General features: G+C 53.7%; 1 protein-coding gene across 3 annotated transcripts; it reads left to right on the forward strand.

The window, feature by feature from the left end:
* Positions 1-9,646: 9,646 nt before the first annotated feature.
* Positions 9,647-24,339, forward strand: HEYL (hes related family bHLH transcription factor with YRPW motif like). Of its 3 annotated transcripts, none has more exons than XM_070510244.1 (5): positions 9,647-10,102; positions 16,114-16,176; positions 17,190-17,273; positions 18,521-18,602; positions 21,027-24,339. In XM_070510244.1, exons 1-5 carry the CDS (start codon positions 9,662-9,664, stop codon positions 21,698-21,700), a joined length of 1,344 nt encoding a protein of 447 aa, XP_070366345.1. In that variant the 5' UTR covers positions 9,647-9,661; the 3' UTR covers positions 21,701-24,339. The 3 variants fall into 3 exon arrangements, with proteins under 3 accessions (XP_070366345.1, XP_044626362.1, XP_044626364.1); XM_044770427.2 differs by having other exon boundaries at positions 9,871-10,102; positions 16,110-16,176; XM_044770429.2 differs by lacking the exon at positions 9,647-10,102 and adding an exon at positions 10,169-15,869 and having other exon boundaries at positions 16,110-16,176.
* The last annotated feature ends 1,218 nt before the right edge of the window (positions 24,340-25,557 follow it).

Raw genomic sequence — 25,557 nt, forward strand, 5'->3', positions numbered from 1 at the left:
GGATCCGAACTGGTGAAACCCTGGGCCGCCAAAGCAGAGCACGTGAACCCTACCGCTAGGCCACGGGGCCAGCCCTGATTATCTCATGATCTTTGTGGGGCAGAAATCAGGAGTGGCTTAGTTGGGTGGTTCTTGCTCAGAGTGTCTCCTGAGGTTGTAGTCAAGCTGTCAGTTGGGGCTAAAGACTTGACTGGGGTGGAGGATCTGCTTTCAAGATGGCGCACTCACATAGCCATTGGCAGGTAGCCTCAGTTCCTTGCCACAGAGCTGCCTGAGTGTCTTCACAACACAGCTGTTGGCTTCCCCCAGAGTAATCCAAGAGAGAGCAAGGCAAACTTCCTTTAAAAAACTGTCTTTTCTGACCTAGCCTTGGAAGTGATGTATCATCACTTCCACTGTGTTCTGTTGATCACACAGACCAACCTGATGCAGTGTGAGAGGGGACCACGCAAGGGTGTGAACGCGAGGAAGTGGAGGTAATTGGAGGCCATCTTTGAGGTTGACTCACACGTATTATTATGCCTCCATCAGCCAGGTATAATTCGGGACTTCCGAGCTTATCTTAACCATTCCCCAGCCTCGAGTCAAGACCAGCTCCAAATGTGCCTCCTTGATTCTCTAACCTGAAGTCCCCCACCTTCCCACCCAGTCACCAGGGACAAGGAGAAGTGTGACTCCTCATCCATTTCCTTCCTCACACCTCTCATCCAGCAGATTCCTTCAGGGGCCCTGGGGTCACCTACTTGGGAACGTCATGGAAACTTTGCGTTCTGACATGTTTTGGTCTCACTGTGAAGTTTTTATAATGTCCGAAAGACCAGTGGTACCAAAGCTGCTTACACTGGTTTGTAGCCAATGAACCATGTCCAAGGTGAGGGAAAGGGCAGGGGTGGAGGGAGGGGGGAGGCAGGGCTGGGGAAGGAGGTGGCCCAGCGTCCTCTCCTGCTCCGCCCTTGGGTGAACAGACCAATCCTCTGATGCCATAACTGAATCCTGTACTTTCTGACATGATCTTGAACTGGATTTGGGAGCAAAAACCCCATGATGTGGTAGAGATATGACTGTAGCTCGGAGCAGTGGGATGGAGAAATCGTGGACATAATTCTTTCTCCTCCTCTGTGCCCTCCCTTTTCACCCTGCAAAGCACATCGGAGACCTGAGAGCTACATGTTCTCTTTCTTTGTCTTTCCTTTCTTTTGCTATTGGTGGTCAGTTCTACTTGCCAACAAGTCATTTTAAAAAAAACATTTTTTGTAAAGAGGTAACTCAAGGAATAAAATTACAAATTTGCATCATAACAGTGAATAGAATAGACTCTGTTCTAAACACTTTATGCAAATCAATTCATTTAATCCTCTCAATAAGCCTACGAAGTAAGTACTATTATTATCCCCATTTTACAGATGAGGAAACTGAAGATCAGAGAGGTAAAGTAACTCACCCAAGGTCCACAGCTAGTAAGTTGTAGAGCCTGATTTAACCTCACATTGGCTGGCTCCAGAGTGTGTATCTTAAGTGCGACACTATACCGACTCTCCCATGTATATTTTTAAGGTAAATGCATGTAAGAAAATTTGAGCTTACATTAACTGACCTTGAGCTATGTGCCCCTGAACCTCAGGAGTGGTACAGATAATTTTCTGCCATTTGGGTCACTCCAGGGGAAAAGTTGAGGAGTGGTCTTTCACGGGCACCTCTGTAAGAAGCAGAGCCATCTTTCCAGAGGCAAAAATACTGATTCCCCCCACCGCACGGTTTTTGGATCTGGGCGGGGAGGCGTGAGTGAGATATTCTCATCCACGTCTCTCAAAGGAGAAAACCAACTCAGAGAGGGGAAGTGACCTGACTGAGGACACGCACTAGTTAGATACAGAAAGGAAATTTAATACGAGGCTGTTGCTCCAAATTCGGCGCTATTCCCTCTCAAACACCATATTTTCACCTGCCTTCATCTGAATCTTCATCCTCTCATTCCCCTGACAAGGTCCCCCTTACAAGCCCTGAGAAGATCGGAGTGATTTAAAGCTCACCCAATGTTACGATAGTGCGGGCACAGCCCACGTGCAAGCTTGTCACCTGCTTACTGCAAAGCATGGCCTCTCTCCAGACCAGGGGAGATGGGTGGGAAGCTCTACTTGGCAGCATCAGGGCGGGGGCCAAGCCGAGAGCTGTGTCCTGACTATGCCCTGACACATAGTGGGTGCTGTGCCTGGGCTCCTGAGGATTTCCATCAGCCCCAGGAAGGACAGCTCCCTGAGGAGGCGCAGTCAGGGAAGGTAAGCAGACAGTAGCAGTATGGGGCGTTCAGGCTACCATAAGGAGAACTATGAGAGTACAAGGAGGCAGTATCAGTGCCCAAGGGAGGCTGGACAGGCTTCCTAGATAGGGGCTTATGTGCTGGGCTTTGAAGGCTAAGTAGGAGTTTTTCAGAGAGAGAAAGGGAAAGGCTTTCAAGGCAGACAGACTACAAAGACTCAGAAGAATGAACCTATCTTACATGTTCTAGAACATATGAGAAGTGGCAGGTCTGGGTGGAGGTCAGCGAAGTGGTGACAGTGGGCTGTGCCCATGAAGGACCTCCCACAGGAGTTGAGATTCTGCAGCCTTCACTATGACATGTAGGAGGTGGATGTTGGTCTTATCTCTGTTTTACGGATGAGGAAACAGGCTCCCAGAGACGGAAAGAAGCACTGAGGGGTGTGAGGACTCAGTCAGGCTTGGGAGCCAGAGGCCAAGTCATCCTCTCCTTATTGGGTGGGCAATGCCAAAGCCCAGACTCTCCCCATCCCCACCCCCTCCACAGTCATCTGACTTCAGGGAGCATCGTGTCCTCAGTCCCTCCCCTCCCTCCACCCTCAGTGTCCTTGTCCTGCTGACATCATGTGCACATGGAAGAGAAATCTGCGGAGATTCCAGAGGCCAGAGTGTGGGAACCAGGACAGATGCTGCTGGCGCTGCCCCAGGGCTGAGTCTCTTCTGGAGCCTCTGGGTGCTGCCAAGGGGGCTCTGGAATGTGTCTGAGGCCTCTGGCTTCCTCCATTGCAGGGCACCCTCCCCCCTCAGGGCCTGGGAAACCTAGGGAGGCTCTCAACACCCAGCCTGCCCTGCTGGCCCTGGGCAGCCTCTGTGGGGCTTTGCGCTGCCTGCACATAGGAGCGGGCAGTGGATGGACATCAAGAGAGCTGGGCCAGCCCATCCAGTCTGCTCTCAGGGGCCCCAAGCTGGGGACGCTGGACCCCATAGACGGAGCTTGATCCTCATGAACTCTGCAACTGAGGGATAGGGAAGGGAACCGAAGCAGTACTGTCCACTGCCTTCCCTGAAGAGGAGTTTGGGAGTGTGTGTGTGTGTGTGTGTGCATGTGTGTGTTGTAGACAGACAAACAGACACAGACAGATGGTCCCACCCCCAACCCCAGCCTCCAGGATAGCTGCGCACCGCCTGTTCTGCACATGTGGCTCTCAGCAGCTGCACATTCCGTCAGTGACCAGCTGTGGCGGCAGCTGGGGAGGTGGGAAGTGAGCGCTAATGGGTCCCGGGGGAGCAGGGGAGGAGTGCAAGGGGAGGACAGGAAGGGCCTGGATGAGCAGGGGTCAGGGAAGGGCTGAAGCAAGGAGGCTCAGATTGTTCTCAGGATGGAACACCAAGCAGGAAAGTGGTGATGAGGAGGCCTGACATCTGGGCCAGAGGCCCTCTATTTGTTAGCTTTGGAACAGAGAGCCTGCGGGAGGTCCAGGGCAGGCCCAGCACACCCACAGCTAGGTCTTGGCACATAGGTGGACCAACATGAGTGTAAGGAGAAACTCTCTGGGGAGTTGGATATATCAGTCTGAAGCTCAGAAAAAAAGATCTGTATTAGAGATATAAATTTAAGAATCATTGGCTTATAGGAGGTAAAGCCATGGGAGCTGATGAGTCACCAGGGGAGAAAATGCATGGAGACAGGCTCAGCCCAAATGCTAGCATTACCAAGCGTTTGCTGTAAACACCAGGCAGTGTTCTATGCATCTTCCCTCATGTAATCCTCCCAAGGAGCCTATGTAGTACGTAACGGTTACCATCCCATTTTACAGATGAAAAAACCAAGGCACAGAAAGGTCTTTCTTATCCTGGCTCGCCTCCTGCCTCACTGAGGCTCTAGGAATATTGCTGACCCTCTCTGGGTCTCAGTGTCCCCAGACATAAAGGGAGGGGTGAGGCCCTGCAGAGAGAAGATGGAGTGGCACCCAGGTGCTCCAGCCCTCCTCCACACCCCTCCCCAGGCCCTGGGCGGGGATAGTGCCCCTTGTGACTCTGCTGTTTTCCCAGGGGCCAGGCACCACCTCCTCCACAGAGAGGGTGGAGGCCTTCAGGAGCCACCCAGCTCCCCTTTCCATCACTTGTCACTCAGCCAATATTTACCAAACACTTACTACGTGCCAGATGCTGCTAGGTACAGGAGAGACAATAGTGAGCAAATCCTGGTTCCTGCCTTTACATCCCAGAGACAGGCACAAATTATCACAGAATGAATAATACCAACCATGGCCCTGAGCACCCGAGCATCTCCATGCCACCCATCCTCTCCTCTGGGACCCCCCAGATCCCTCCCCGACCCAGCAGTGAGAGGCTCAGTGCCTGGCCCAGCAGAGGTCTCTAGAACCCTGTTCCAGCAGAAGGCCATCACAGACCCCAAACATTTGGAGCCTGGACCATGTCCATTTAGTAATCTGAATACCAGCTCTGAGAGAAGACTGGAGCTGGCCTAGTGTGGGGGTCAGGAATTGAGAAAGTGTCACTGGAGCTGCAACCTGGCCCTGAAAATCTCCTCCTGCTCGCTGGGGCAGGGGCCGGGGGGAAGTGGGGAGGGTGGAGTTCCCTCTCTGCCTCCCTCCCTTTGGACTGAGGCTGACTGCTATGGCTGAGCTCCCTGGGGCTCGCGCCTCTGCCCTCTCCTGACCCTCTGTCCATCAGCAAGCAAATTCCTGCTGAGCCCCTGCCGGCCTCTGGAGCTGCCTGCGGCGCCCTCTCTCCTTAACCTGCCCCTTCTTCCAACTGCTCCTGCATCCTCCCCCAGACACTTCCCCATCCACAGATCTGGCTCCTGGCTCTGCCTCCTCCATTCATGCCAAGGCCTCTGTGACCCCATGATTGCCCATCTTCCTCTTAGAGCCCAGGACTGGTGACCAGCCCTTGTTCTTGGCCCTCTGGCCTTGGCCCCAGGTGCTCCATTCTTGCTCAAATTTCCACCCCTCCCCAGAGTTTCTCTGGCTGTTTTTGCCAGGGTCCTATCCTAAGTTCTCCTCCTTCTTGCTCAGCACCAGCTCCTTGAGATATCTCACGTACCCCACGGCTGCTGCTACCAGTCCTCAAATCTCCACTCCAGCCCAGATCTCTCTCCGGTTCTCCTCCAGGTGTCCCATGGGCCTCACAGAGCATGGCCACACTGAATCTCTCACCTTCTGCTGTGTCACCTGCACCCACTCAGTCACCCAACAGGAACCCAGCATCACCTGGATCTGTTCCATCTTCATCCCCTCTAAACCAGCCCCCATTGCCTGGCCTATTGTAGGAGTCTCAGATTGGTCCACCCCGCTCTAATGCACGGTGGCTACCAGCATGAATTCTGGTGCCAGCCCACCCGGCTAGAATCCCAGCTCTATCACTTACTAGCCGTGTGATCTTGGGGAAGTTACTTAACTTCCCTATGTCTCAATAAAATAGGATTATAATAGATGACAACAGTCACTTCTGTTATAGGGTTGTTGTGAGGTTTAAATGAGTTAATATACATCAAAATACTTAGGACAGTGCCTGGGACATGGCAAGTGCAATAAAAATTTGTTTTTATTATTGCTATTATTATTATTATCATTTATTTATTTTACAAATATTTTAGAATGCCTACTATGTGCTAGGCACTTTGCTACGTGCTAAGGGGGCTAATAATGAACACAAAAGTGGTTCCTACCCCCACCAACTTTACAGTCAGGGTGGAAGCCGTTCATCAAAGTCCCATGGAGTGACAGTTTCCTGCTGCTTGAGCCATGCCCTACGCTTTCTCATCTTATTTATTTATTTTTTTTTTTGAGGAAGATTAGCCCTGAGCTAACTGCTGCCAATCCTCCTCTTTTTGCTGAGGAAGGCTGGCCCTGAGCTAACATCCGTGCCCATCTTCCTCTACTTTATATGTGGGATGCTTACCACAGCATGGCTTGCCACGTGGTCCCATGTCCGTACCAGGGATCTGAACCGGCAAACCCTGGGCCACCGAAGCGGAACGTGCGCACTTAACTGCTGTGCCACTGGGCCGGCCCCCTCTTTCTCATCTTAAAACAAACGGCAGCAAAAGCAAACAAACCCCGGAGTCCACATCTCCCTCCAGCTTCTGTCCTAGCTTACTTTACCATCACAGTCAAGTGTCTGAAATGAGTTTATTCTGCCAGCAAGTATTTATTGTACACCTACAGCATGCCAGGTGCTGTGCTAGGTCCTGGAGAGCCAGCAGTGTACAGAAGGGACAAATCTCCACCCTCCATGAGTTTATCTTCTAGTGGGGGACACAGCCAATAAACAACTATAGCAGCATATATAATATAATGTCAGCGATATTAATAGATGCTGCAAAGTGAGATAAAGCGAGATAGAGGACAGAGTGACTGCAGGATTGGTGGCGATTTTAGATAGGGGGTCAGGAGAGTCCTCTCTGAGGATGTGACGTTTGAGCGAAGACCTGAACGGAGTGAGGTTGTTTGAGAAGAGCCGGGGGAAAAGAATTCCAGGTAGAGGGAACAGCACATGCAAAGCCCTGTGGCAGGCACAAGCGTGAATATTGGTGGAATGGCAAGAAGGCTCTAGTGGCTAAGTGAGCAAGGCAAGGTCAAGGACCAGAGCTTAGGACGACCGTACATATCCAGTACGCCCTGGACTGTTTCGGCAGAGGTATGAGTATTGCGTCCTTTCACTCTTCAAGATGCTCCACGTTTAGATGATAAAGTATATAGTCCCCCTACGTACAGGCCGTGGGAAGCAACTGGCATTCCAAATGTGATGGAAAGCCTACAGATGGGTTTTGAGCAGGCAGTGACATATCGGACTGACATTTTCAAGGATCATGACCAAGTACTTGAAACACTCTTCTGGCTCTTGTAACGCTCCTTCCTGGCTCTCCTCCACCTCGCTGGCTGTGCCTTCCCAGTCTCCTCTGGCAGCTCTTTTTCTTCTACTCGACATCTAAATTCTTGGAATTTCTCTGGACCACGGTTTTCAACTGGGGTGATTTCTCCCCCAGGGGACATTTGGTATTATCTAGAGACATTTTTAATTGTCACGACTAGGGCAGGTCCTACAGGCATTTAGTGAGTAGAGGCCAGAGATGCTTTGAAACATCCCACAGTGCACAGAACAGCCCCACACAATAAAGAATTTTCCAGCCCAAAATGTCAGTAGTGCTGAGATTATGAAACCCTGCACTAGATTAGCTCTGTCCAACAGCAAGATAATGGGAGAAATATACAATTAAAGTTTGTCTCGTCGCCACATGAAGAAAAAACTAAAAAGAAAACAAGTGATGTTAATTTTAACAATGTATTTTATTTAATCCAATACATATAAAATATTATCATTTCAACATGTAATCAATATTAAAAATATCAATGCGCGTCCTTCTTTCTTTTTTGAATTCTCCTGGGTATTTCACACTTACCACACATAGCAATTCAGACCAGCCACATTTCAAGTGCTGAGTAGCCACATGTGCATCATGACTATTGTATTGACAGCATAACCCAGTACTAGATAATACAGTCTCATGTTTAAGAGCTATATAAGGTAATAAATTCTAATGGTTTGGCCTTGGAACCAAATTACCTTGCTGAATTCCACTCCTTCCATTTACTTCTTGTCCACTTTAGCTAGAGTTACTCCACTTCCCTGTGCCTTTGATTCTCATTTGTAAAGTGGGGATGATAATAATATTACTACTTTATAGAGTTGTCGAGGATTAAATGAGTTAATACTTACACAACAGTTTCAGATGTTATGCTAAGCGCTCACCAAATGTTAACTGTTTAGCTAGGCCCTTCCTCTGTCTCCGGTCACATTTTCTATCTGGGTAATCTTTCCACTCCCACAGCTTTTTGCTTTTTTTTGGTGAGGAAGATTGGCCCTGAGCTAACATCTGTTGCCAATCTTCCTCTGTCTTATGTGGGATGCTGTGGCTTGATAAGCGGTGCTAGGTCAGTACCTGGGATCCAGGCATGCGAACCTGGGGTCAGCTAAGCAGAGCATATGAACTTAACCACTATGCCACCCATCCAGCTCCTCCCACAGCTTTAAGCGTCACCTATTATCTAATGACTTCCAAAGTTAAATATCCAGCTTAGACTTCTTTTCTGAGCTCCAGACCCCCTATTTAACTGTGCACCCCATTTTGATGAGCTGGGGCATCTCACATGAACTTGCCCATAACAGAGCCCTTGACCTTCGCCTGCAAGTTTGCTCCACTGCCAGCCCTTGCCATCAAAGTCATGACACAGGGCAGATATCTGGGGGGCATCCTTGATTTCTGCCTTTCTGGGGAATGCATAGTGCACAGATTGTGCAACTTCTGTGTTGGTTGAGATTTCCACTCACTGGTGTGTGCTCACAGAAGTTCCATGAGTGCTGAGGGCATTTGGACTAAGAGAGTCCTTAGGCGTGGCTGGGGTGACCCCCAGGGCCTCCTGAGGAAGCACAGGCTGCGGGTACTGACTGCTCATGCCAGCGGCATATCAGTGTGTGTCTGCATGTGTGTGTTTGCGCACTTGGTCAAGTGGTTGTGTCTGTGGACATGTGTGGAAGGGGACACAGGAATGTTTTCCCACCACTGTTATGAAGTGTCCCCAAGTGTCTTGCTGTGGGGGTAAAAGTACAGTTCCTCTCAATGACCAGCTCCATTCTCCCGAGCGAAGGGGTGGCTCCCTCCGTGTCCTGGTGGGCAGGTCCAAGGGAAAGAATTCTCTGGTCCCACCACATCAAGACCTCCTCCTCCCTGCTCGTGAAGTCCACCTTCCAGGATGCTCCCGTTCCGCTTCCTTCTGGGCCTGGGGCACTTCTCTGAGGTACCAGCCCAGGAGAAGGGCAGGTGAGTCTCAGAATCTTCCTTGAGTCTCCCTCCCTAGGGACAGGGCAGCTGGAGCCCGCACAGAACGAACAGTTTGGTCTGTTGGAGGAGGAGGGGGGTACCAGGAAGGGAGGTTGGAGGGTGCCTCCCTGTATCCCTTTTGAGGCCCTGCCACAGCTCTAGGAATGAGCCCTCACCTGGCCTTCTTGGCCTCCCAGGACAGCTCTGCCTCTGGGGAACTGGGAGCTGATTCCCAGGGACCCACCCCCCCTCCACTACCACCACCATGAAGTCAGGTCCTCATGGACCTCGGCCGGAGACCTCCTGTTCAGGTGGTGCAGCCACAACCTCAGCTGTCCCTTTAGGGGATGACAGCCACCCCTCTCATGTCTGACCATTTCCTGGCCCCCACCCCCAAGCCCCATTCCACTTGCTTCGGACCCCTATGGGAGAAGCTGCTAGGGGATTCTTGTCGAAGATCAGACCACAGCCACCCCCACCAGCCTCACCACCCTCGCCAAACCGGACTTGTCTGCTGCCCCCAGAACCCCAGGAGGCAGAACCCGCAGAGGCCGGGGCATGGTGGAGCGGCGCCTTCACAGGCCGGCCGCGCCGGGGCAAACCAGGGACAGACAGGGACCCCAGGCTTCCCGGAGGGGCCTCCAAGGGCACCTGCCCAAGGCCACCCAGCGCGCGGCGGCCAGGAGGCCAGGCGGCGGAGCGGAGCCGGCCCTCCCGCCGTCGGTGGGGGCGGCGACCGCCCGGGGCCTTCCCACGGCCCGGCCTGTGCGTCCCGGCGGGGGCGCGGGGGCGCGGGCCCCCGGGCTGCGGGGCAGGAAGGGCCCTGGGAAAGGGCGGCGGCGGCGCCCCGGGGCGGGGCCGGGGCGGGGCCCGACTTCCCGGCTCGCAGCCGCCCGAGCCCCGGCAGCCTGCGCTCGCCATGAAGCGGCCCAGGCAGCCGAGCGGCTCCGACAGCGAGTCCGACGGCCCCATCGACGTGGGCCGCGAGGGCGAGCTGAGGTAAGGCGGGCGCGGGGAGCGTCCCGGGGGGTCCCGGGCGGCGCAGGTGTGCGCGAGCGCCCGCAGGTGTGTGTCTAGGGGGCGGGGGAGGGCAGGTGCAGTGTGGGCCGTTACACGCGCGAGTGCCCGGGAGCCTGTGCGCTCTCGCCATTTAGGGCTCGGGAGACGGGGATGGAGGTGGACTTCAGCTCCGGGGTCTGATGTCCAGTTGGCGATCGGCTTTCTGTCCAAGTGCCCGGGTGAGGCTATGCGCGAGTTCTCCCCGGAGATCATTGGAAACCCTCATAGACTGTTGGTACCATACGCCCCTTTCGGAGCCCGCTGACGATGTGGAATAACCATGCTTTCCCGATTTTACCCTTGCTTAGGCGCACTTTTCATATAGCCCCCAAAAAGCTTCCAGGGGAAGAAAGTCTCTCCTTCCTTCCTTAAGCAAACTGGACTTTGAAATAAGGTTATGGTATTGAAGACAATAATCGCCAACTCTCCTGTGGTCAGTCCAAGGGCCTGGCCTCCAATTCAGTGCTCTTTTTCCTGCATCCCTCTGCTGCCAATGTCGTTCGGCTCTTGTTAAATATTCTGACCAGCTTCAAATCGATTGAACGAACTGCACTTGTACAGTTTGCTACTTCCCAGTTCTGTGAACAATCTAAGCTTCAGTTTCCACATCTGTAAAAAGGGTGTAAATAATAGAACTGACTTCATAGGGTTATTGGGAACATCAAACGAGATGATATACAGGGCCTAGCACATGGCAAATGCTTAATTAGTGTCAGGCCCCCAACATGTGGTGCCCAGAACCCAGAGACAGCAGCAGAGACTGACTGAGAGTATGCAGGCCTGGGTCCCAGCCCCACATCTGCCACCAAATCACCATGTGGCCTTGGGCCACTGCTTTCCCTTCGTGAGCCTGTTTCTTCATCAGTAAAATAAAGGAGGATGGGGAGTGGGAAGGGGTGGCTCTCTGATCTCTCCTGGCTCATCCGAACCTGACACTCTAGAATAGAGTTGGAAGGGGGATTCAGTTCATTCTCAGGGGCGTTTCTGAGGGCATGTCATAATTTCAATGATCTTCAGTTTTCGGAGACCAGGAATCCTGCCTCAGTCACAAATCCTAGTAAAGTGCCACCAGCTCCCAATTACTTATAGCTTATAATAGGAGGTAAGGTAATAGATAGCCCCCTTGCATCCTGTACATTAGGTTTGGGGGTGTTTAACACAATTTCCTATATAACTTATTAGCCTTTTTAAATTGTTTGGCAGAAACTGCTATTTAGAGAAGCAGTTCTCTGAATCTGTGCCTGCTAGGAGCAGGGGAAGGGCCCAGCACCACATGGTGGGGGGGGGGGGGGGTCTCAAATTCAATGTCATTGGGTCATCACGAATCAGATTCATGAAATTGATGCCAGAGAGCTAGGCTGATCAGAACTGGCTTCTGCCCTCTGAGAATCTGTCAGTGACCTACCAGGTCACATAAAGCCCATAGACAGGATGGAAGACAGAAGGAGAGACAGACTGTGGACTGCGAGGACATCTAAACAGGGAGAGGTCGTTCACAACCAAAGGCAGCAGGGAGGGCTTCCTGAAGGTGGTGGCATTTGGCCTATGGCATAACGGATTAGTGGGCAGTTTTTTTCCTATACAGCATTTTGTCCTTTCAGCCAGAGCCCATTTTTAGAGACTGTCTAGATTCTTAGAGGAGCAGACCCCCTCAGAGGAGAGAAAGCAATTGGACATCTGGCAGAGGCTGACTTATAGACCCCTCTTTGTAGCACTCACCAAGGGGCCCTCCCCCAGCAGACATCAATGCTTCAATTCAGGGAACGCTGAACGATGCCTGCTGTAGCCCAGACCCTCGGTTGGGCGTGGGGGGCCCAGATGTATCCTGCTCAGCTTCTGCCCTCGGGGAACTCTCAGAGAAGAAGAGCTTCATGTGGAAACAAAGCCAGATAAACAGTGGCCAGGGCCATAGGGCTGGGGCAGCCAGCCTCCCTGGGGTCAGAGGCAGGGCACAAATCCCCCATACTCAGAGACGTGAGAGGAAAGAGCAGGGTGTGTGCCATCATCACTGTGGGCATCTGCCTGGTGGTGGTATCCTGCCCCATGTGACAGAATCACCCACAGGGCTCCTGTCTGAACCCAGCCCCCTGACACAAGCTGGGTCCACACTGAGAATATAGCCTCTCCCCTCCCCCTCTGCAAACATTTAATGAGCACCTGTCACATGTCGGGCACTGGGTCAGGGTCTGTGGGTCATTCCTACATGATTTAAGGCACATGGTGGCCTTTGAAGTCAGATAGACAGACCTGAGTTTGACTCTCACCACCATTAACTTGGGCAAGTGACTTGACTGCTTTCTGCACCTCAGTTTTCTCCCTTACAAGATGGGGATGCGAATGCCTACCTTACAGGGTGAGGCTTTGATGAGGTAATGTACCTAAAACACACAGTTCCCTGTTTTGGCACAAGGTGACTTCCAATTAATGCTACTCTCTCTGGGGTCACCATTCCGTTGGAAGATGCCATGAGGCAGCATGGTCCAATGAAAAGACTGGAAGTCTGAGGGCTGGACTTTCTGTGCATGGTTCTTAATGCTTTGTGTCTCTGTCACTCCATCTATCAAATGATGATTTTCCCTAAATGCGAAATGGTCCCAATTATACTTAACTCACAGAACTATTGTGCAATAAATGAGACAAGTGAATGTGGAAGTGCTGTCTAGAACAAGAAGTACTGGCTATGAGATATACGTGATGGGACAATGAATATAGGGGGTGCACTGAGAAGAGCACTGGATTAAAAGCCAGCAGACTTGGCTCCAGTTCTGGAATTTCCTCTAATTTGCTGTGTGGCCTGGAGCAGCTCCCTTCCCCTCTCTGAGTTTCCCCATTTTACAAGTGGGCTCAGTGCTCTCTGAGAGCCCTTCACTGGAGACATTGTGATCCTGCTTTTGGTTGATGCAAAACGGGTGGGGTCACCTGCCAGGGCTCCACGGGGGCAGTTTCCAAAGGGGAACTGAGGGTGAGCACTGAGGGTGGTAGCACTGGCAGCCAGACCAGCTAGAAATTTGCCCCCACCCCCACCCAAGGGACCACCCCAGAATTCTGGCTAGGGACCACTCGAAGCCCGTGCAGCAGATCTTAGCAGTCGACATATCTTCTCTGGATCCGTGAAAATCTGCCTTATTTTCAGACTCTCAGACAAGAAGCTCCCACACCTCCTCCCAGTGTCAGGGCCAGATCACAGCCTGGAAGCAAGCTCTGTCTGAGCTCTTGGGAGTTTTAAGGATAAGAGGACTGGAGGGCTATTCAGACAGACAGGAAATAGGAATTAGGAGGGAAAACAATACTGAATTTGGAGCCAGAAGACATGGATTCCCATGCGGGCTTTGCTCCTTAGCAGCTGTGTAGGCTGGGCAAGCTGCCTTAGGTCCCCGAGGCTCAGCATCCTCATCTGTAAAATGGGGCTTTTGTTAGGCTCAAAGGAGGAAACATATGTAGGGATGCCAAGACAGCTGTGAAATGAGGCTTGCCCGTGAGATATGGGAGTCGGGGGAGAGGGATAATAGTGCTCAGAATGAGGGACCAGGAGAGTGGAAAAGGGATGGCAGAGCTGCCGTGTCCTGAAAGGGGTGCGTCAGCCTCTGACAGATGGTCCCTAAGGAAGGATCAGGCTGAAAGGCAGTGACGTGTGCAGTGCTAACCCAATACCCCTAGATACGCCTTATCCAGCCCTAGTCAGGGGGGAAAGGGGACAGGCGGACAGAGGCCATGTTTCTTAGTTTACCTTTGCTCTTGAGGCTTGTCCTGAGTGAAGCTTTGTAAACAAGTTGCCCTACAGATCTCAGGATCTGGCCGTCTGAACTCTGGACCTAACTTGCTGGGCTGTCCCTCCCAGGACCCTTCACAGGCCTCTTACCAACCCTTCTTGTCCAGATGTTTGGATGGGGATATTCTTTTCCAGATGTAGCTGGACAAAGCCAGGGGCATAGCAGTGGGATTTGACAAATGTTGATCTGCTCTCTCCTGCAAGCTTCTCTCTTTGAACAGTTGATGAAAATGATACAGCCTGGGATGCCAAGAGGGTAGTCGTGTGGGCTGGGACCCGCCTGGTGAGCCACATATGCTCGCTCCCCTTCTACAAGGGCCTAGGACATGGATTTTTTGGTGCCACCTCTCTGTTCCCCAATGATAGCAAAGATGAGGGCTGGAGGAGGAGCTGGGCCATGAGCTGTACTGTGTTCCAAGCACTTGCTGAGTACTGGGGCTGCAATAGTGAATGAGACAGACATGGCTCATGGCCTCATGGAGCTTATGGACTTGTTGGAAAGAGAGACATTAATCAAATAATCATACAAATATAAAACAACAAATGGGCATAAGCGCTATGAATGCGGACTGCTAGGAGAGTGTAGATCAGGGCACATGTAGTGTGAGGGGGGATGTCAGAAAAGCCTCCCCCAGGAAGGTGACATTTGAGTTGGGACCTGAAGAGCGGTAGAAGTGACTAGGCAAAGGGGCTGGGCCTTGGGGGTGGGGAGATTGGTGACCAGAGAATTCTAGGCTAGAGGAACAGTATGTGCAATCCTAGGAAAGAGTTCATGCATTCGCAGGCCGGAGCACACAGAGTGAAAGAGAGCTGAGTCTAGGAGATGACAGGGGCCAGCTGGGCCACCGGAAAGATGGTGGCCTTGATCCTAAAAGCATTGAGAAGCCCTTGACTGAGTTTTAAGAGAGTGACAAGAGCAGAGTTGCATTTAAATGATCACTCTGCCTGCTTGTAGGAGGTAAGAGGGGCGCGCAGGGACCGGTGGTCCCTGGGAGAGAGGACAGAGGTTTGGTCCTAAGGATGGCAGAGGTGACGTACTTTAGACATGGAACGGGCAGGTTTTAATGAGTTGGGGTGAGGACAGAGGAGGAATGAAAGATGGTGGCCAGGTGTCCACCTTGCAGAACTGGGAGAGGCGGTGCCCTCACTGAGATGGGGAACCCACCGGGAAGAGGAGAGGTGTGAGGTGGAGGCCAGCTCATGGGTTCCTGTTCGGATGTGTGCATTTTGCCTTCCAGAATGGCAGGGGAGTCACCTTGTCTAAAGTTATTTGTTGAGGTGGTGTCTTCCCACGGGGGCTGAGCCTCTGGAGAGCTGGGGTCGGGCTGACCACCTCCAGTCCAGCCCTGGGCCTGAATGGGGCCTCTGGAGTGTTGGCCAAATGAATGATCCTCAGGGCAACCCAGTGAATCCCCTCCATTCCCAGAGAGCCTCTGAAGCAGGAAATCGTTAAGGGGGCCAGCAGCTGTGCTTAAGAGGGTTTCTATCAGTCTGGGCAGGAAAAGCCCCCAGGGCTGAGCCTCTGCCCAGTAATGGGAACTCCTGGGGCCGAGCAAACATCCATCCTTCAGGGAGGCCCGACGCGGTGCGGGGCTGCGGCCTTCTGGGGAGGCCAAGGCAGTGTCCCCAGAGTCCAGAGGAGCCTGTGACCCAGATGCCGCCTCCCCCTCGCCCCCGGCCGCGCTGCGTGGGAGGAGGCGGCAGCTGCAGGCCGGCGGAGGGCGGGCGGCCGGCGCGCCCGGGCCCGTGGGAAGCGGCGGCATCTGCTTTTTCCACGCTCGTTCCCAGCGGCTCCCTCTGAAACCCAAGCCGCTGGCCCGGCCCCCGCCGCCTCGGCCCGTGCCCTCGCCCGCCCCGCCCGCGGATCGGGTTGCAGGACCCGGCGGGCCGGGCTGCGGCTCCGGCTCCCCGAACGCGGCCAGGGCGAGGGGCCGAGGGGTAGGGAGGCAAGCCCCCCGACTCCAGGGCAGGAGACCGCGTGTAGGGGAGGACTTGGCCCCGGGGGAGAAGGGGAGAGAGCGTCCCCACCCACGCCTGCCCTGCGCCTCTTCCCGGCCTGGGAGACCACGGCCGCCCGGGAGGGGGCTGTGCCCGCCCACAGCCCGGCCTGCGAGGTCAGCCCAGGCCAGGGAGATGGGCCCCGAGCGCTGAAAAGTCAGCCTTTCTCTTCCTCTCCAGCCAGATGGCCAGGCCGCTGTCCACCCCCAGCCCTTCGCAGATGCAAGCCAGGAAGAAACGCAGAGGGGTGAGTGTCTGTCTCCGCAGAGTTGCCTGAGTCTCCAGGGGCCTGGCGGAGAGAACCGGAGTCAAAAACATCACCCTGAACCTAGACTGCCTGGGTTCAAATCCTCGCTCTGCCAGTAGCTAGCAGGGGGGACTTTGGGCGAGCCACTTAACCTCTCTGTGCTTCATTTCCTCATCTGTGTAACTGAAATAATGACAGGACCTCCCGCAAAGGGTTGTTTTAAGATTAAGTGAATTAATGTAATGCACTCGGAACAATACCTGACACACAATTAGCCGTTATTATTTATTCCAGCCTTCCCTTCTTCTCTCTGAGCCCAGAGCTTTCACTTCCTCCTAGTGTGCTGCAGGGCCGGGGAGGGGGACAGGAGGAGGAGTGGCCTCTGCTTCTCTCGGTGGTCTCATCCCAGCCCTGCTTTCCCCCAGGAGGCAGCTGTGCTTCTACACTCCAGTCCAGAGACCTGGGATCTGGCAGAGACCAGCCCTGCCACTCACTAACCGTCAGACCTTAGGCACACCGCTTCCATGCAGCCCTCATTGTCTTTATCAGTAAAATGGGGGTCATCATTTCTGCTCTGCTATCAGTATTGCGAGATGAGAATGAGGTAGTGTGAATGAAAGGCCTTCCCAGCTGGAGAGAGCAATGCCCAGGACTCTTCAGACCTCATGCCCCTGGCCCAGCAGGGGTCTCCAGGGTCTGCTCCAGCGCTGTGGCTGGTGTCCCTGTTCTGATTGGTTGGCGCCCTGCTGTATCAATGGTTAAATGTTTTGAATGTCACTCCTACAGATCAAGATGAGAGATCCGAGTTCTATTCCCAGCTTTGCACTTCTTTGCTGTGTGACCTTAAGCAAATCACTGCCTCTCTCTGAGCCTCGGCTTCCTCCTCCATAATATAAGAATAGATTTTTCTCCCTCACATATGTTATGAAGGAAAATATGAGTCAGTGTCCATCAAGGCGCATTGGAAACTGTGATGAAGTGCCTACGTGTAACTTCTTGTCATTGTCTTTTAGATCATAGAGAAACGGCGCCGAGACCGCATCAACAGCAGCCTGTCTGAATTGCGGCGCTTGGTCCCCACTGCCTTTGAGAAGCAGGTAGGTGGCATTGCTGATTGCGCTGGAAGAAATACTCTGCGAGTGGCAGAAAGGTTCACCTCTCCTGGCGTATCCTGTTGATGGGTAGCAGCTCCCTGAAGACAGTGCTACCATTTGCCGGAATAAGGGGAATCGCAATTGATATTTCCTGAGGTGTCTCAGGTGTTGTGGCTCTATGTCCATCATCCAATTGAGTTGAATCCTCGAAATGATCCTGAAGTAGGGAGGGATTATTATGGCTATTGCACAGGTAAGGAAACTGAAGCACAGAGAGGTAAAGTAACTTACACCAGGTCACACAGCTAGTCAATAGCAGAGCAGAACTGGAACACAGAACTGTGTGATTCTAAAGCGGCTTATCCCTCTGCACTACTGATATTTCAGAGCTATTTGAAAGTAGAACAGGCTGCTTGGGGAGTGAGCACTCTGCCATTGAACAGCATGGGGTGGAGGGACTACAGTGGGAAGTCAGATAGTTGAATCAGTCACACAGCCTCAAAGATTCTCACCCTGTGCCCTGAGGCACGGTCATAGGCTTGTGCCTTCCTTTATGCCTGTGAGAACAAATCAGTCATCCCACGGACGTTGACTAAAACCCTCACAAGACCAGCCATGAACTAGACCTGGTACCTACCCTCATATGGAGGGTCTGACCCTTAGCTTTCACCTGGAAACCAGGTGATGCTGGAGGCTTAGGAAACGTTTCCCAAGAGATAGAATAGAGCAATAGCAAGTGCTTTGGGGGTAAAATGATGAGCTGGATCTTGGGTATGGTGAGTGTGGAACTGGAGTCCCAGTGAAGCTGGTCCAGGAGGCAGGTGGGTATGCAGGAGTGGCATTCTAGTGATGGGGCAGGTAGCCATGGAATAGACGAGACCCTCCGGGGAGAGTGTGCAGAGCGAGAAAAGTGAGCCAACCCCCACCGGGAACACCGCTGCTTTAATGGATGGTTAGAGCAACAGGCAAGGGGAAAGGAGAACCAAGAAGCTGTGGTGTCGTGGAAGTCGTGGGAGAGGAGTTTCAGGAAGGATGGTCAGCAGTACAGCGGACAGGTAGACTGAAATGAGAAGTGAGGAGAATCCGTTAGATCTGGAGGCCTTGGCCAAAGCAGAAGCCCAGTTGCATGCAGGGGTGGAGCGGGAGGAAGATGAGAAAATTGGGACAGTGAGTGCTGATGATGCTGTGCAGGTTGGGCAAGTGACAAAGTCAGCCAGAGGCCTTCACGCTTCTATCTTCTGTCCACGCAGGGCTCCTCCAAGCTGGAGAAAGCCGAGGTCCTGCAGATGACGGTAGATCACTTGAAAATGCTCCACGCCACTGGTGGGACAGGTACTGATGCTCTCCTCTCCTGGGAGTCCTTCATGTAGCAAATATTTTCGGGCCGGGCCCTGGGGATACCCTGGTGAGCAAAGCACGTGTGGTCCTTGCCCTCATGGAGCCCACAGTCTGCAGAGGAGCTGAAGCAGATCCAGGTGGAACATGCGCAAACTTGGCTCTCTTCTTTGGGATTCACCCTCTCTACTCTCCGTGTCTCCATTTGTCCCAACCATTCCTCCAGCCTTAGGCCTTGGAGGAGCTCTTCTACCACAGACTGTTCTTACTGGTCCCACCCCCCAGGGCCTCGTTAAGCACGAGCCTGAAGGAGCTCGTTCTCACTGGGATCCCATTGGGAGGGGCTTGCCTGAAATTTTTAGCCACAGACGTTCCCTGGTGTGCCTGCTCGCGGGGTAGCCTTCTGGACTGTTGTGTCCTCGGTGGTGCTGGGGTGATATGTCGTGCTCACAGCTGAAGATCCGTCTAAGGATTGTAGTACAGTGCAAATGTAACTCATTCTGTTATTTTGAGCTAGGCCATTACAATAAAGTCACGGAACTGTGACTTTGAAAACACTTCAGACAAATGGCAGTTTTGTCTGCATGAAGCCTCTCTGTGTGTTTTGGTGATTTCCCAATTGGGAAACCTTGAAAGCTCCGCAGACCTTGGCCACAAAGACCTAAGTCCTAAAACCTTAACTTTCTACCCTTCCAGGGGACAGTTGCATTTTAAGCGGCCCACGCTGGTGCTCCTCAAGCCTCAGTGTGCAGCAGGATCATGTGGGGACAGGCAGGTGTGGGTCACACCCCAGAGATTCTGAGGCGGTAGGTCTGGAGTGAGTTTGGAAATTTGCAAGTTTAGCAAGCCCATTGATGACCCTGATGCAGGTGGTCGCTTTGGGAACTTCTGCCAACGAATGCATGGCCAACTGTGGAAACTTCTGTCTCTAATCAACCAGTGGGGGAGATAGTTCAAGCTACATTCATGTTTATCCAATTAAAAGAAAAATAGTGACTAATATCTGGGCAGCATTTTATAGTTTTCAAAATGCTTTCACTTAGTGTTATCTCGTTTGCTTCTCGTGAGAGCCTCGAGGGTGGTGGCTGCTCATCGCCATTTCCTGGCTAAGGGTAACGGGAAGACGGAATTGTGGCTTAGGGCCCTGGCGTGAGATCTGAATCCCAGCTTTACTGCTTACTAGCTTTATGGCCTTGAACAAATGATTTAACTTCTCTATTCCTCACTTTCCTCGTCTCTAAAATGGGAGTAATGATAGAGTTCTTATGAGGATTAAATTAGATCATGCAAATTATGTGCTTAGTAAGAACTCAGTAAATGTTATTTAAAAGAGAACAGTGAACACAGAAAGGTGGAGGGATTTGCTCAAAGTTGCACCACTAACTTGCACAACGACAGCAGAACCAGGTTGCGCCCCCAAGGGAGGCTAACTCCAAACGTCGTCTCCTGCCGAGCTGTCCCTCTGTGGGGGCCTCAGCGGTGAACCAGGGACTGGACACTTGCTGCCATAGTCCTGAGGCCAGTGCTCGCTGGGGCTGTTCTGTCTTTGCCCAGAAGGCGGTCGAGGGAGGGGCGGATGTGGAGAGGCAGCGAGTATGTGACTACCTCTGTGGGCAGTCCATCTGGTCACCAGGTCAAAGAGAGGGTCCCTGATCTGATGACAGTAGCTGAGAACCAGAGTGGGGTCCTGCTTTCCGGGCTGCCTTTTGGGCTGGGGGACAAACTCTACTGCCTACGGGGGCCAAGCCAGTAATACAAATGATAGCTAACTTTTAATTTATTGAGCATTTCAGTGCACCGTTTCATTTCACCCTCACAGCTCTCTGCAGCAAGTACTATTATAGGCCCATTTTACAGCTAAGGAAACTGAGGCATAGAGAGATTAAGGGTCTTGTGCACGGTCAGGCAGCTAGTTAAGTCTTCAGTCAAGCGGCTGGCCCCCAAAGACCTCGTGCTTCCTTGCTGCACTATGCTGCCTTCTGCAAGGAGTCTCCCAGCTCTGATGGCTGCTGCCACCACGTCCCAGCATCCGCCCCCATCAGCAGGCAGGGTGGTTCTACACCTCCGTGTGTACAGCCGTTTCACACCTGGCAAGTGTCTACTTAAATGAAGTTATCTTGGCTGCAGAGTTTCTTCTTTGGATTAATCTTGAATCCTGATGAAAACAATACTTGACATGTTATAATGCTTCACCGTTTAGTGAACTCATTTGATCCTCTCAGCCCGCTCCCCTCTGTCCCAGGTAGGATGATTATTCCTGCTTTATGGAGGGGGAGGCTAGGGCTCAGAGAGGTGAAGTGACATGCCCCAGGTCACACAGGGAGCGAGCGGGGGAGGCAGGTCCAGAGTTCAGACAGCCTGACGCCAGGCTCAGTGCTTGTCCCCCTGCCTGGCATGTTCTAATCATGCCTTACTTTGCAGGATTCTTTGATGCCCGAGCCCTGGCCATTGACTTCCGGAGCATCGGTTTTCGGGAATGCCTCACCGAGGTCATCAGGTACCTGGGGGTCCTAGAAGGGCCCAGCAGCCGTGCAGACCCTGTGCGGATCCGCCTTCTCTCCCACCTCAACAGCTATGCAGCTGAGATGGAGCCTTCACCCACGCCCGCTGGCCCCCTGGCCTTCCCTGCCTGGCCCTGGTCCTTCTTCCATAGCTGTCCAGGGCTGTCAGCACCCAGCCACCAGCTCGCCATCCTGGGAAGAGTGCCCAGCCCCGTCCTCCCCAGCGCCTCCTCACTCGCTTACCCCATCCCAGCCCTGCGAACCGCTCCCTTGCGCAGAGCCACTGGTACCATCCTGCCACCCCGGAGGAGTTTGCCACCCAGTCGAGGAACATCTACTACCCGGAGGGCCCGCCCCCTGGAGAGGCCAGCTGCCCCTCTGCCCATGGCCCCCAGCAGCAGGGCTGCCAGGAGCAGCCACATGGCACCCCTCCTTCCATCTTCTTCTCCGACTCCCCCTGGCATTGTGGGGTCCCCTGCTTATGCGGCTGTTCCTGTGCCCAGGCCCCCTTCCCTGGGGCCAGCTGGGAGAGCAGCAGGAGCTGTGCTCTGCCAGTCCTGGGTCTCTGAAATCACTGAAGTTGGGGCTTTCTGAGCTGGCTTTCCCCCTGGCAGTGAGGAGAGTTCTTGTTTCAGGAGCTCAAAAAATGATGCCGCCTTTTCTGCTCTGCTTCCTGGACTGGCTCGTGTATGAAGGCGTGTTCTTTACCCATCAAAGGTCCCTCCTCCTTTGGCCCATCTCCCCTCCTCACTGCTCATCCCAGCTTGTCCAGCCAGCGCTCCTTGAGCTGTTCTGATCTCAGAGGCTTGGTCTCCTTTCTCACCTGGACAGATGAGTCCCAGGAGAGCCCCGAAGAGCTGTGCCCAGACCCCTCTCCTGCCCCAGCACACAGGGGGCAGTAGGCGTGAGTTTCAGGTCTGGGAACAAATCTTCAACCTAACAGGCACAATGGCCTAAGGCAGGCTGCTTCCCTCGAGAGACCAGACCCCAGCCAGGAGCAATGAGAGACTGGCTGCAGCCTTCCCAGGGCCACAGGGCTGGAACATTGTGTCTGCCTCACTTCCTGAGACAGTAACTGAGCAAGGGCCACAAATAGGTCTCTTGGGAACCCTGTCTGCCCCTGCCCACCTGTCTTCAGCCCACCCCATCGCAGAAAACCACAGGACGGGCCTGCCGTCCACCACATCCCAGGCCTGAGGATTGGGGGCCCAGCAGGGCCTGCTCCTGCCCTCTTCTCAGCTGCAGACACCACCTCCAGCTGACCAGCTGTTCCCTGCACACGGCTGGGAGGTTTCCGGGCAGCAGTAAGGCTCTGCGACAGGGTGTCCTCACCACCGGCCTCAGACAGTGCCCCCAGACCGGAGCCAGGATTGACCAACTGAGAACCCAGCTCCCTGCCTCTCTCACCGTCACCATCCTCCAGGCACGTGGTCCCCACTGGGTGCACAGTGTGGAGGACCATGTTCCCACGTGATGGCGCCCAGAGAGGAATCCTCTTGGGATTCAGCACCAGACGTTTGTGCCGCCTGGTTTGCATCCGGCTCACAGAGCCAGACTGTTGGGACAGCCAAGGGCTGTCAGGCTGGACAAAAATAACTGCAAGGAGGGGTGAGAGGAAGGACAGTCAGAGGCGGCTCGGCCCTTCAAGGTCACACAGTGGGTCTAGGGCCTGAGATTCTCTTCACCCAGGATCCCACACAGCTGGCTCTGCTCAGAGGCCGTTTCACTCCCCACCTCCAGCCCGGACTGCTTCTCTAACAGAGGGAACAAGTGGCCCAGCGACCATTCCCAATGGAACAGCAGAGACTGGACCAAACAGGGGCAGACCCAGGACTGACATCCAGCTGGCCCAGCATTGCCAGACCTGTTGTTAACATGTAGAAATACTTCTGCGCTCGTTCACAAATACCTGCTGTCCCTGAGTGTCTCCGAGAGTCCCCCACCACATGGCTTTTCCCTCAGGACCCTGTGCTGGTTAATGCCTGGCAGACCCAAGGCCATGGGGTCCTCTGGGCACTGGTGCTTATTCCGCACCAGTTATTAAATACTTCCAGTGTCGCCCCTGGGAAGATTCTCCCACCCCCACTCGTTGATGGAACTACCCTCCCCAGAGACTAATTTGAGGAGACTCCATGGGCTTAAAAGTGGAGTTTGCAAAGGCCCCGGGGAAAAAGGGCCCTTTCAGAGAAGTAGGTAAGAGGGCAGAGATCATTTTAATGACCCAGAAAGCTCTTTTGAAAAGGCAAATTCCTCAAGGGGGCATAAAAAGCTAGAGTCATTCTTTCATTCCTGTGTGAGTTAGTCCTGTCAGATTGCTGTCCTCCTGGGCCCATCTGAGCTGGACGGTGCTGAGGGGAGAGGGCCTCATTTCAGGGAGTGCTCCTGAGGGGGATGGAGACGGTGGGACGGAGAGAAGGAGGGCTGGGCGGTCAGCAGGCTCCTAGGAGTTGGGAGAGGGGGACAGAGGGAGGTGGCAGAAGGCAAAGACCAACTTCACCTCACAAAGGACTGGGAGAAGAACTGCTCCTCCTCCTCCCCCTCCTCCCCTCCTGCCTCCCCCTCCTCCTCCCCCTCCCCCTCCTCCCCCTACTCCCCCTCCTCCTCCTCCCCTCCTCCCCTCCTCCCCCTCCTCCCCCTCCCCCTCCCCCTCCTCCTCCTCCTCCCCCTCCTCCCCTCCTGCCTCCCCCTCCTCCTCCCCCTCCTCTGCCTCCTCCCCCTCCTCCCCCTCCTCCTCCTCCTCCCCCTCCTCCCCTCCTGCCTCTCCCTCCTCCTTCCCCTCCTCTGCCTCCTTTCCCTCTCCCCCCCTTCTTCCTTCCCCCTCTCCCCCCTCCTCCTCTCCCTGACCACCCCAGGTGGTGGCCCACTGCTCCCAGGGTACCAGGTCAGTCCTGCAGTCCTGCACTTTGGCGACTTCCTAGCCCGAGAATCCAACGTTTACTCATAGTGGGGCTGTGGGAAACATATTTCCACATTCCAAGTACCCAACTCCAAAAGAATTGGTTGACACCATTGAACGAGGTGGAAATGGCCCAGAACTTTCAGCATCTTAGTTGATCTTGGGTTCATTCTCTCTGAGAGATTGTTGGGGGAAAGGTGACTGTGTGTTTGTTTCCATGGTTGAGGACTTGTATCTTTGTTTATATTCCCAAGCCTTTCTGGTGCCCCGGACTCCCTACCCCATTGCTGGAGTTGTTGCAGACATCCAATAAAACTTTTTTTAGTTCTTCTGGAAACCTCCAAGATTCTACTTCTTCAATAACCCTGGAGTCCATCCACTTCCCTCTGAACCCACAGCCATCACTCTGGTCTGGCCACATCACCTCTCCCCAGATCGCTGCCCTCCCGAAGGTGGCCTTGCTGCTTTCTTGCGCTTCTTCTTCTGACCCAGCCTCACTTCCAGCCTGCTCATCCTCTTCTGTCCCAACCTCACTTCCAGCCTCATTGCGTGCCAATCTCAATCTTGCTCCCTGGGCTTCTGCCAGCCTGTCCTGCCATTATTTCAACATTCCAACCTCATTCCACTTCCAGGACTTTGCATATGCTGTTCCCTCTGCCCAGAATGCTTTTCCTCTACCCTTTGCAGCCCGAGCTCTTCATCCCCTCGGGCCTTGGCTTAAATGCCACCTCCTCAGAGAGGCCTTCCCTGAATACTGTGCTTGAATAGTTAATCTGTCTGAGTCCCCTATTCTTTCCCTTCGTAAGGAATTAGCCATTACACACCCATTTGTGTGTTTACTTGTGGGTTGACTGTCTCCCCAGCCAGGATGCAAGCTCCGTGAGGCCAGGGGCCACGCCTGGTTTGCTCTCCACCCTGCATCCAGTGCCAAGCACAGTGCCTGGCTCAAGTCACTGTTCAACAAATATTTGTCGAATACATGAACTGGGGGAGGTGAGGAATCCTCTGGACTCGTGCTGCTGGATGGTATAGGCTCCATCCGCTGGCCAACTTTGCAGGGAGGCTGGAGAGCAAAGTGAGAGCCTGGGCCAGGAGACTGGAGCTCCTGGCAGATGGTGAGAAGGCTCTGGCCAAAAAAAAAGCGTGAGTGTGCTCGCTCTGGAGTGCACGCTGATGGCTGAGGACAGGCAGGCTGTCCCTGCCAGCAGGTATTGTTCTCCACTCTTGGCCTGGCTCTCTCTGATGGATTTGGCTCGCAACAAATCCAATAAAGAGTCGCAGAGGTATGCTCCGTGTTAGGCCAGGCATGACGGAGCCAGAGGTGACGAGGACACTGTTGCCCTGAGGGAGCGTACCCTCTCTCTAAGTGATAGTTTGGTGAGGTGAGATGGGAGAGAGAGGTCTGTGGAGGAGGATGAGGGGTATCTGCCATGGCCTAGGGTGGCCATGAGGGAGGGGGGCGCTGGGAGGAAGGCTTCCTGGAGGAAGACGAAGGGAGGCATTCTAACAGTGGAGGGAACCGACTGTGCAGAGACCTGGAGACCGCATCAAGGGG

The sequence above is a fragment of the Equus asinus genome, chromosome 5 (assembly GCF_041296235.1).
Source record: "Equus asinus isolate D_3611 breed Donkey chromosome 5, EquAss-T2T_v2, whole genome shotgun sequence".
NCBI classification, from domain to species: domain Eukaryota; kingdom Metazoa; phylum Chordata; class Mammalia; order Perissodactyla; family Equidae; genus Equus; species Equus asinus.